This window comes from Cyrtonyx montezumae, unplaced genomic scaffold (genome assembly GCF_038088225.1).
Source record: "Cyrtonyx montezumae isolate F1298 unplaced genomic scaffold, pur_monq_1.0 scaffold_10, whole genome shotgun sequence".
NCBI classification, from domain to species: Eukaryota; Metazoa; Chordata; class Aves; order Galliformes; family Odontophoridae; genus Cyrtonyx; species Cyrtonyx montezumae.
Genome location: NW_027071826.1, coordinates 16,217,293 through 16,229,600, shown reverse-complemented (window position 1 = coordinate 16,229,600; position 12,308 = coordinate 16,217,293). Strand labels below are relative to the sequence as shown.

Sequence of the window (12,308 nt, the reverse complement as noted above, 5' to 3'; positions counted from 1 at the left end):
AAGCAGGCAAAACCACATTGTCCTCATTTTAAAAACACAGAAGTATTCAGCATACCATCAACAGACCAGACCCACGCTAATCAGGGACAAGACAGAACCTACCAGAGGTAGGACATCTTCAGATCCACGCCACAACCATTTACTCTGTGACCTACACAGTTACTAAAATACCCACATCTCCAGTGTTACCTCTTAGAGCTCTTACATTCTGCAGGCATTCTCAAATGGCTCCCGTGAACATTCTTCATTGCAATGCTGCACAGCATTAGCCAAAATCTGTCCTAGTGCTGACAAAATAATCTGAAGGATTCTAGAAAAAATTCTGGTGCTTCAAAGGTTTTCCTGACTGGAAACAAACATTTTTAATGGTCATCTTTGCTATGTGTAAACCAGCAATCATAGCTGCCACATCTCCACTATTTCCACTTCACCACTCTGCACCTTCTTACTTCAATTTTGGTTCTCTCACTTCATCAACTTTAAAGACTCTTCCTCAAATAATAGGTTAGTAACAGCATATTACCATATGAAACAATATATGATTATAGTTTCTATGTTTAACTACATAAATAACAGAGCAAAAAAGTGCTTAAAACATTTGCATACACTTTGATTTCACCCAGTAAAATCAAACTGTCCTCTACATTTTTTAATAATACTGAATATGTACTTCCTCTCATCCATTTACTTCCAAGAACTTTGTAGATAATATTATATTTTCCCTGTCTGTAGTCTACAACTCAACAGGCAAACATGCCTCCACTCAAATGGAAGTTAACAACACATAATGTGATCTTTCACTTGTCATTCTATTACACAGCACTCTACTACTATTACACTAGAACTGTATGCACAATTTTAAGAAGTTAGTTCAAGCATAGATAACCTTCTCTGAAAACATTACCATGTCTTAAAAGTTGGATTTTTTTTAAAGTTAAAAAAAAAGCTGAATAGAAAAATAACTGCCCTTAAAGCAACAACTTAAAGTATCTCAGAGCTGCTAGTTCTGCCAAGTAAACCAGAGGAAACAAAAACTTCATTTTAAAAAATATAGGTGTACTGTTCTAACTATAAAACTGAAAGCAGAAACTGTGTGTAAGACCTTGACATCCCCAAGGAGCAGATTTCTCTCCCTATGTGCATTCACAACTTTTAGCTTTTGCACAGTTCATTATAATGTTTAAAAAAACAGTTAGCAAATTGTGCCTTTTCTGTTCTGTTAGAAATTTATTTTCCCCAGAGTAACACCACTCTAAAAAAATGTGTACAAGTAATCAAGATCAGTACAAGTAAAATCGTTCCCTAATATGGCTGCAGCTGAACATGGGAAGAATTTAGTCCAGCGAAGATCCTGCTTTGCAAGGACTGTTACACTGACTTGTATCTTACAGCCACATACCAGCCCTGAAAGTTAACTGTGTGACTCACCATATGAAGGAAAAAAAAAGTGAAAGCAGGTCTGCCTGGACAACTGTAGTTTTCTTTCTGTAAACTCTTGCAGTGTCCCTTAGGAATTGGCAGGGATTATATAAGCCTAGAACTTTTGAGAAACTGAATGAGAACTCCGTAGACGAAAGTGTACTGAGAAAGAGTCTGCACCATCATCATTCTCTGATGCCTCAACATGTCCAGCACTCGGGGGATGTCCAGCATCTGGAGGAAAAAAAAACCAACACCGTTACAAATAACTGGTGAACAAGGAGACTCGTTAGTACTTTTTCAGCAGGAGATTCAGCACAGTACTAGTGATCTAGGGACAGAATCAGCTGCTCTAATTTCACCTTTGACAATTCATCGCCATATGTGCAGTATGGACTTTGCCTACCTCAACTTCCTCACCTGTGAAATATTTGTCTACCTCTGGGATACATGGATCCTCAAAGCTATGATGGCTGCAAAAGTTTGTCACAGTATTAGGACAAGGAAATAGATTAAACAATCAGTTTGTTGAGTCTCAGGCGGAACATAATGTTTTTAATAAATACTTTATCACTGTACACTTGTGGCTAAAGGCTGAAAAGACTATGTTTTACAGATTAAACTTCCACTTTGTCCTCTGTCAAGTCTCATACTGCAAGTACTACTACACTTAGGAACAAAAACGTTAAATAAAAAGTGAGGAAACCAGCTACAAAAGATGTCTTTAAATATTAACTATTAAAACTAAGGCATGAAGTATAAGTGTTAAAGTCAGGGCAAAATCCTGAGACTGCTTAGTACCCCAGGGCGTATCTTGTTCCACTCAACATCCTACACAGTCAAGAATCCAACTGAACATTCCAATACCCATTGTGTAAGTGGGAAACTCTAGAAGATTACTAACTTCTATTAAATTGCCAAAAGTATATTCAACCATAACTGTCAAGACTTTTCCAAAGGGCACACCTTGAGAAAGCACAGATGAACAGCAATAACATATCTATTAGATGGGTTATTTACTCTTCCACTACCTAACACTATCAAAAATTAGAAAGAAAAAATGATCACCTCATTGTGTTCCAAGCAAGCAATCATGATCTCTGACAGTATGACCACGCCTGTTCGTCCTACACCTGCACTGCAGTGCACCAGTACAGGAGGATTAGAGTTTTTAGGATCTGCAGTGCTGTTTGTATGGCGCCGCACTGACTGTATCTCTTCCAAGTATGCTATTAAGATGAACAAAATGAGAATAATAATGATAAATTCAGGAGATAAAGTTACACAAGCAATGCTGTTACACTGAATGACCATCAGAGAAGTAGTAATTTAGCAAATGACATCCCACAGGAAAATTACATTCTGTATAAATCACAAGTCATAAACCGAATAGAGCAATACAGATCTACAAAAATCATCCAACTTCCATATGGTTTTCTTTGTTCCCCTGTTCCCTACCAAAACCAGCCTGTTGGCATATATTCAAATGTGTGAACAACTATACTTGGTATAGTTGTGCTTTAACCTATATGACTTCTTAGTAAATTATATATTTGGGTTTTGACTTAAATGTTCACTTAAAAAAATTGGCAGATATATTCCTGCCAGAAATATAATTTAGCATCTCTTACTGGTACCTTTTGCTGTAGCAATTATCACAAGTTAATTCATGCTTAGCAGACATCTTAGGTGATAAAAAAAAAAAAAAAAGATGAAGAAGAAAGGAGAGGTAAAAAAGAAAGAAGTCAAAAGCCATTAAATACAACTTACAGAGAAATCCCTTTAAATCCTCAGGACAGCCATGTTCTGGCCAGTCAGTATACTGCAGATGCCAAACTGTTCTCTCCTGCCCTGTGAGAAGATGTTTAATCTTCAACCCCGTAGTTGCATAGCAGCCTGAGTCAGTACGGAACCGCGTGGTTATCTTAAATCTTCCATATGTTACAGTGTTGTGTCTTGAGCCAAGACGTGGCCAGTATCTGAAGCTTTTTTCTCTCCCACTTTCCTTAAGAGTAAAACATTTGCTTAACAAGAGACATGAAAACACTTCTAACAACTAACGTTCTTGTAACAATTGTATTTCTCCTCTTTTAAGTGATACTACAACGTTCTGGTTTTTGATTAAATAAACCAGTCTTCCATGGGAAAAAGTTTGCCAATTTTGATTTTTTCTGACAAAGAAAGCAATACAGAGGGGTCACCAGAAAATTAACTTTGACTTATCTGCTTGTTGAAGCTGAGGGTTCCTTACTCTAACAAAACTGCATAAGGTTCAGGGGTAGATCTGACGTGGCTTATACTCACTTCCTCTGCTGTCACCATAGCTATGATGGCAATCCCTTGCTCCCAGATCATCTGCCAAAAATCCTGGCAGGTATTCTGCAAAGGGCCCTGCGTAGCAATGTAATCCCACTCTATGCCACCAACAGAGACCTGCAAAAAGAAATAGATTAGATTACCAATTACTTAAAATCTTTTCCCCAGTTTCTTAGTCAGCCATTTTAAGATCTGAAAACTGAAAACAGACAGCAACAATTGAGAAATAGGTTCTCTGATTTATATTCGCCTCTTTAAGGCGTCAGAATATTACCGAAGAGCAGAATTCCATGTTCCTCTAGACATTTCAAGGAAACTTATGCAAGGACCTAGACAACTGGCTATTGTGGATCTAACCTGAGGGTACAGAAAATGAGGAAACAATGATTGTCACTGTCATTGTCACTGAAAATGTTTTAATCATTGCAAAGAATCCCAATTCACTTAAAAGCTACCTGCCTTCAAAACTACTGAAGGAATGGACATGCCTTCTGTTGGTATCAATCAGGAGAGAGATGGAAGAGGTAGGAGAGAGACAATCAATATAGATTACCTCTTCAATATAGAAGTGAAATGCTGAAAACCTCTCCAATAATTAACCCTCTATTATTCTTCCAGATAGTGGGGATAAACAATTTCCATCATTCCCATGAAAACAACAGAAGAGGGAGGGAGGAAAGCATTTCTCCGACAGCATTTCTCTCACCTTGATATGAGATGCATTGATGTAACCCGTGTTATTCTCTTTGGTTGGGACTAGCTCTACTCTGGTATCATCATAAGGGAGGACATCCTGGAATCGGTTTCTCTCAGCATTTTCAGGAAGCCGAGCTATGGAGCACTCACCATCTATGAGCCTTTTCTTCTGAATGCGCTCATACTCAGTAAATACCATCCCCTGCTCTAACCGTTGTTCCAGAACTTTACACTAAGAGACAGAGAAAAGATAACCACATGAAGTCACACTCTAAAATGAGTCTAATTTAATATGGAATTCACAAAAGATAAAATGTGTATACTTCCCTCTCCCGTAGAATCTAATGATGTTTTTCAAACTATTATTTATTTTTTAACAAACCCACCAAAACAAATTAGAAGCAATTCCAACCAGAAGAAATTTTGTTACAGTGAAAACTGTCTAAAAAATCCTGTTGTACTTCAGTAGGTTGGTGGATAATACTGGTGAAAAACAGAAACCGCTTTTTAGCTTCTATGAAGGCAACTTAGTTGGGAAAATAAATATTTGGTTGAACCCAGTGGCTATGTTACACTACAGACTGCTCTGAATACTCCTAAATGAGACACACTCAGTTTTCATTCTGCTCAATTTTGTACATTGGTTAAATCATTTTTAAAATCTTATTTAACTGTGCTGCCCTCATCCCTCTTTCCCCCCCACAAAATAGGTCAAATTTGTCACTTAAATTGAGAAAAACTCTACAGATTTAAAACAAAATGCTTGCCACAGTCAATTAGTTTATCTTTCATTCCAATATTCCACATTTACTTAGTTTGAAAGTATTTAACATTGAAGACAGAAGTAAAGCCCACTTGGAACGTCCTGTTGTAGCTTAGGTATAAAACCAGGGTGTTGTGTTTTTTTTTTTTTTCTAGTAGTACACTTCAATCTGGTTTATTAAGTTAGCTCACCAAAAGCTTTATTCTTTCAAAACCAAGTTCTTTCTCAATCATAAGACGCTTCTGGAATTCCAGCATCTCTTTGCCAACAATAATTAGAGGAAAAATATGTAAGATTTCAGCCAGAAAATTTCATCTATGTCACATGTTCCCAGCCTCTTTCAGCAACTGCACTGTGATATCAGATCAGAAAAGTATCTTATATCAAACAGCTTCAATGCCAAATTCTGCAGAGGATGATGTAAAACCTCCTTCATATGCAATTTACACATCAGTACATTAACTGTCTGAACTCCTTTAATATTTTTAGGCTAAATTTTCTTATTTAAATTAGAAACACTTAGCTGAGCAATAAAACAGGCATTTAATCAACTATGAAGTCCGTCTTTGTCTTCTAAAAATATCTGCCATCTGGGCTTTCTTTCATGTCACATATCTAATTTGTATTGCCTCTTCAGTCATTCCAATTTCATGGTATCTATTCTTCCTCTACATTAATGCCTGAAGAGAAGGTGTACCGATTTACATCTTCCTCATAACTAGACTTTACAGTTTCTTCTCCCTCAATACTTTGAGCAGAACTAGCTGGATGGTAATATGACTGAATAAGAGATGATAACTATAAGTAAAGGGAAACAACCAACACAGGTATTAAATGTAGAAGTGTACTTTAACAATGTGATGTTAATTTCTGTCCACCCCTACTATCTTTTAATGGTTGTATGTAGTTCAAAAAGTCATTTCAGCACAGCTGAAATTAATGGTCAAATCTCTCTCCTATAAATCTCAATCCAAGTCCTCAAACTACAAGACCAAATTTCTACTGTGTAACTTGCAACTAATTTTCTTGGCCCGTTCCTTAAAACTGCTGCTAGTCAGTGTGACTGTCCCTTCAGGTTCTAATCCTGCTCAGTCACTGTCTACAAATTGAGGCAGATGGTGTTCTGCAGCTGAGGATGTCAAACGATCATTAGGTTCCAAAGAGAGCACTTGTCAGAGTACATACAATAATCACCACAGACCTTGCTATATGAAGTTGCTCTCTGGTCAGCACTGTTCTAAATAGCCCTTCACAGACTGTAGATTGACTATATTTCATACTTTCCTGCACCTACTTAATAATACACAAGGCAGGCTGAAGTACATTTGTATGTTGGTTACTCTGGTACAAGAAGACGAAGTCTTACTTTTCCTCAAAGAATGATCCTCACTTCTAAAACATGACGTCTTCCACTCAGTTATCTGAAATTGTTTTGTGGTTTTTAAGTTTCAGCAAGTAACTCACATTCCATCTATACTTTCAGGGACCCAATGAGGAAAACGTAAGCATGATCTGCACAAGTTGTATCCTAAGGACGCAATTTAACTACACAATTTACTGTAAAAATTATATAAATTACTGATCATTATAATCAAGTTCAGGCTAAGACTCAGAATTCTAAGTTTTATCTGTTTTCACTCTGGAATGTAACCCAAAAATTAAGAGACAAAACAGAAAGACTTGGCGTAAAAGCATACCAGAAGATACTAGTCAATTTTCTCTGTGTTCAAAGTGTAAGATCTGAGTAGAATCACAGCCATCTTATGTCTCAAATAAAAATATGAGTTACACCTAATATGCTAGCAAAGACTTAATTAGAATCCTCACTCTTCATCTTGTTTCTATTCTCAGCATTTGAGTTACTCTGAATCCAAAGCACTTTGAAGTTGACACAAAACACCATTCACATGCGATTCATTTTGAAAAACCACGATTGTAAAGGAGAAATCAAACATTACAAAATTCACCATACCCTTTCATCATTTGTTGCTCTTGTAGATTCCTCTTTCCCCTCATCTGGCAAAGGCATTCTAGCCAAAGTTAGACCATTTAGGGCAGCAAGCTTTAGAGGCCCTATTTTTTTTGCATCTGTTTTATTCTTTTTCATTCCCTGCAAAAGAATATTTTTTAAAAGCAGATGAAGTTATAAAACTGAACCCAGATGAGTTCAGTTTAGCAAAAGATATTTCTTTGACACCCTTATGCAAACAGCTCTGACTTTTTTTTTTTTTTTTTTAATGATAAGCATAGCTGTGAGAGTTTAAAGTGGTGGGACAACATTCCTCCAAGGACACAACACAAGTCTGTCTTCATTCCAGACAGGTTAATGAAACTGCACAAGAATGACAAATATTGTTTCCTACAAAGCTCACAGCTAAGACTGTGAGGCAGCTACTCTGGATAAATAACATTCTCGGACAGAACTGGAATCACCATCCAATCAATAAATACTTAAATAACTCTTTACTAGACAATTTTCAGACACTTTTCTTCTCTACAGATAGTCAAAACAATGACATTATAAGTTATTTGGATATAATTAAGTGTTTGACTATGTTTGTAATAAACTGGACATACAAAATATGAACACGGAATAACAGGCAGATCTGAGTCCTGAAATAGACTATGAATCTTATTTAAGAGAAATATCAATAGAGATTCTAATATAAGAATAAACTCTATTTTTTTAGAAAGCATGAGTGAGAAAACTATCATTCTTCCAGTTACTCAGCTTAGCTGTTAAAGTAAATACTCTGAAAATATGGGTAAATATTTTTTTTAGAAGAGTTTGAGACTGTTTTTAAAAGTGAACATAAGCATAACAATAGAAGTTCATCAGAAAGCTGGAAAGCAAAAAGCAAAATGTTGCAGGGGCAGCTTTTGTTACAACACAGTTTATCTCAGTAACAAACACAAAAACACAATTCTCTATTCTGCAATAGCACTCTTAAATATTGCTAACCTAGAAAGTATTTCACTAGAAGTGTTCAGTGAAGAAGTTTTAATATCAACTTCATTTCAAAAGTTGATTTAAATATTTACTTGCCTATCACCAAAAAAGGCAAGGTATGAATTTGGTAGACTCAGTGTCTGAAAACATATCTTTTAAAGAATAAAATCCAAAATGAGTGTATCTAAATGTGAATATAAGGAGAAAGCTATCATGTTTTTTCCATGTCCACACAACACAGAAGGCAGGAGATTTAGGAAAACTATTTTTAAAGTAACTGAAACTGATACATGTTAACTGTGTTCAGTTTCACATATAAGAAGTTCCACATAAAAACTTGAGCTCACAGCAATAATTTAAATGCGTAGTTTACGTTAGGTTAGTTTTTGCAGCATCAGCTCTAACAGCTACTACAGCAGTAGAAGTTATCTAGTAATTCCACTAAGTTATAGAAAATTATGTGAAATATGCTAGGAACTACATAAAAACAAACACAGTGAATGGTAAAGATTGCAAATAAAATCATACAGTCCTGAGCAGACTGTGATGTTTTTACGAAGAGGGAATCGTAGGAAAGGTGAAAATTGAAGTCGTTCAATTGATTTCCTTTGTGGTTTTGTAAGACTAGAGTAGGAGAAAGTGGCATGGTAAGCCAGAAATAACTTCCATGAGATAAAAACAGCTTGAAGGCAAAGTATAAGGGGAAGGATATGCAAAGAGGAAGGAATAGAGGAAAGAAGAGAACACAAGCGAAGAATTTATTGCTTAATGTGTCAGATTATCCTCCTAGGTCAAAGTAAGAAGATAAAGAAATTAAAAAGGTAAACATTCAGCTACATACGATTATTCAGTGAGGGACATTCTAATATTAGAAAGTTCGTAATGGAACAGAATCAGTTGCTTCTGTTCCAGATAAGGAGAGGGAGGATAAAATTTGGGATCTAGAACTTTTCATTCTACAGTTTCTAGCTAGGTTAGCTATGTCAGATGGAGGGAGGTTCCAGAGTTGTATGTGTGGGAGGACTGAACAAACAAAACTCAGACGTGGCGGACAATGTAAGTAAACAATGTTAATGGCAGAAAAATGGAAGAATAAAGATATAATTTAAGGTAACTTTCAATTCACATGTTCTAAAACTATGGGTTGATTAAAAACAAACAAACACACTTAGAAACCCCACACAACTCTAGCCACAGAGCATCCTGAAACAACACAAAACAAGAAATAATATCCACTTACACCTAGTGGGGGTAGGCCTTCCACAATATTCTTCTTCCCAGACAAAAGATCGGACACAGGTCTCTTCTTTACTGAATCCTTCCTTACTCTGTATCTCCCTGATGTTGTAAGGTCGGATTCTGACATAGATGGAGTGAGCAGTCCTTCCTCTCTTCTCTGTACTTGGTTTTCTACTAGTAAGTGAACTGGGCTTATATCTTTCATTCTCTTTTCTGTTTCTGTAATATGTAATTTAGGCTCAAGAATATGCAGAGGGCCAGCAGATGAGGCAACAGAGCTATAGGGGTAGTTGAGTACAGAATCATGAGAATAGCCACCCATAATGGATGAAATCTGGGTTTGATCTTCAGGAAGAGGAGAGAGACTAGTACTAGTTTTGTTTTCTTCAAATTCTTCTTCTTCTTCACTACTGTGAATCAGCATAGTGGCATCTGAAAGGGTTTTCTTATGATCACAGTTCACAGCTTCATCTTGCTCATTTTCTTTTTGCTTTGTTCTCTCTATCAGGATGTTGGGTTGTGACCCTTCTGAGATAACTCTTGGAAGAGCCACATCTGCTGCAGATGCTGACATGGTCCTCTCTTTTATTCTTATTCCTTCAAAGCTGGGCGTCAAACCTGCTATTTCAATACTGTTCCTTTTCTGCAGCTGAGCATGGCGTGCTGATGTTAAAGGTTCACTGACTTCCTGCAGAGAATGTGCCACAGGTAGGCTGTCTTCCTGAAATGTCTGGACAGAATGATGAACCCTCCTCGTGATTAGATCTGGGTTGCTGCTGCTAATATAGATATGTCGAGAAAGGTCTGGAGTACTATTTGCAGGTCTTGGATATGGATATGGGGGAGGAGGTCGATAGACTTGGGTCTTCATTATATTTGGTGCTGGATAATCCTGAGCCTGGAGCTGCACATTTGTCAACTCAGGCACACTGACTGCCCCAACAACTGGGCGTTTCTCAGCAGGATAGGGATAGGGGGACGGGCTATGAAAACTGTAGTTCAGGTTAAATGGATAATGATTAGATTGTGGGGAAGTGAAGTGGGCATGTTCTCGTATTTCAGGCTGGCTGTAAACCAAGGCATCAGGCCTGCTGTAAGCATATGTATTGCTGATGTTAAGATTTCTCATTGAATGACTCTGCCTATCTGTGTGTACCATTCCTCTATTGAGCTGTCTCATCACAGTTTCATAGTCTGGTGTGGGCCGATAAGAAGGTGGAATTAGTGCACTATGTCTATGCGATGGGACATAATCAGTTCTGAGGACATCACTCCCAGTGATGCTTGGGTTAGAGGACATGGGGGACGGCTGTAAGTAGTGCTGTGGGTTGTTCAAGGAGTTTGTGCTATGTGCACTATAGACACTACCATTGCGAATTCGACCACTGTAGTCATGAGGGGCTCTATCCAAGCTAGTCTGAGAGTGATAGTAGTATCCATTCTGACTGTTCACAAAGAGGTTATCTGAAAGTAAAGTTTAAGAACAATCTTTACGTTCAAGACCTTGAACAACTTAGATATGCTCTATTAAGAAGTAGCTAACTGATGTTAGAGCCTTTCAAAATCTCAGACCTACTTAATTATGTCTTCAACAGGGAAGAGAAAAAAAACAGCTTTTTTTGGTTTTGTAGATACCTATGGTATATTTACCAGAATAGATGATACAAATTCCTACTGGAAAGCATTACCTGTGTCTTAGAAGGGCTTTCTTCAGTTTAGAATAGGTTTTCTAAGTTTAACTTAAATAAAATTTGTAAAAAAATTTAAATTCTAACTGAAAGAACGAACATCTACACCTAGGTTCACAATAGATCAGTTTAAACAGCAAGAAAGAACAAGCACCCTCTCCTCATAACACTCAGGAGATAGGTAGATCATAAGCATTTGAAAAAAAAAATCAAATTAACTTTTATCCAGAAAATTTGGATCCATTTAAACAAGAACCATATACAGTTTGCACATTAACATGTACACCTCTGACAGCTAAAGAAAATTTTCTAACAGTTCATGGACAGCATACATTTAATAGTCTAACAATTACTTCATTGGCTGTATAAATTGCCCAGCTGAAGAAGAAAACAACTAAGTAATTGTTCAGATTTTTGTGATATAACAGTTCAAGTTCACCACTGCCATTCTTACTTTAATGAAATTTCTTATGACCAAAAGTTATTTTGTTTGTGAAAAAAAATGTTCATAAGCAGGATCTGTACAATAGGAATTAAGAAGTCTGATGGCCTTCACTGCACTGAGCAATGATTCCAGCACCATACTGGAAACAATTCAGGTACATTCTGAATCTATATATCTTTTGAGTACTTATACAATTATTTACATTGAAATTGTGCTCATTCCCTTACATTAAATTATTATGAGTCTTTTTTTTATCTGTCTTAGTTGCAGACTGGAAGATCTCAGTCAAAATACAGGCAAATTTCCAAAAGATGAGATTAAATCTCTCTAGGACAGAAATTATATTGATTAAACGCACTATGTGTAACCATCAAAAAAAGCAGAAAAAACAGCCATGACTCCAGAGTGAAACAGCTTAGATGAGGAGTGTGCATTCCTTGAGAATTCTGTTTTCCATTTTTCCCCCATATAAATGTTTCAAAGACTTTGAATTTCCAACTACCTTGTATTCTAGCAAACTTGGAGTGAAACTCTGGTTAAAAATGGGATGTAGGCAGAGAATTCTTCTTCCCTTCCCTTTTTTTTTTTTTAATTTATTTTTAATTGTCTGGGGGGGCTCAGTTAGTCTTTGAGGTTATTAAGATCAATGTTGGCAAGAACCTCAGAATGCTAAAACATACCACCTTGTTACGTAAACCCAAAGACCTAGTCAGTTAGATTCACACAGTGACGATAGTTGCTGACTACTTTTTTCTACCATAACTACCTTTTTCACTTATCTCACTTTTCACA

The 12,308-nt window shown here is 36.7% G+C and overlaps 1 protein-coding gene across 2 annotated transcripts in view; it reads right to left on the bottom strand.

Moving 5' to 3' along the window:
* Positions 1–947: 947 nt before the first annotated feature.
* PTPN21 (protein tyrosine phosphatase non-receptor type 21) overlaps positions 948–12,308 on the bottom strand; it is a 34,663-nt gene continuing 23,302 nt past the window's right edge. For both annotated transcript variants that reach the window (XM_065751451.1, XM_065751460.1), the window contains 7 exons: positions 9,385–10,847; positions 7,167–7,304; positions 4,442–4,663; positions 3,724–3,852; positions 3,190–3,424; positions 2,488–2,648; positions 948–1,653 (listed from right to left, as the gene is read on the bottom strand). In XM_065751451.1, coding sequence (XP_065607523.1) covers positions 1,525–1,653; positions 2,488–2,648; positions 3,190–3,424; positions 3,724–3,852; positions 4,442–4,663; positions 7,167–7,304; positions 9,385–10,847 — 2,477 coding nt within the window. In that variant the 3' untranslated portion in view covers positions 948–1,524. The remainder of the gene's footprint in view (positions 1,654–2,487; positions 2,649–3,189; positions 3,425–3,723; positions 3,853–4,441; positions 4,664–7,166; positions 7,305–9,384; positions 10,848–12,308) is intronic.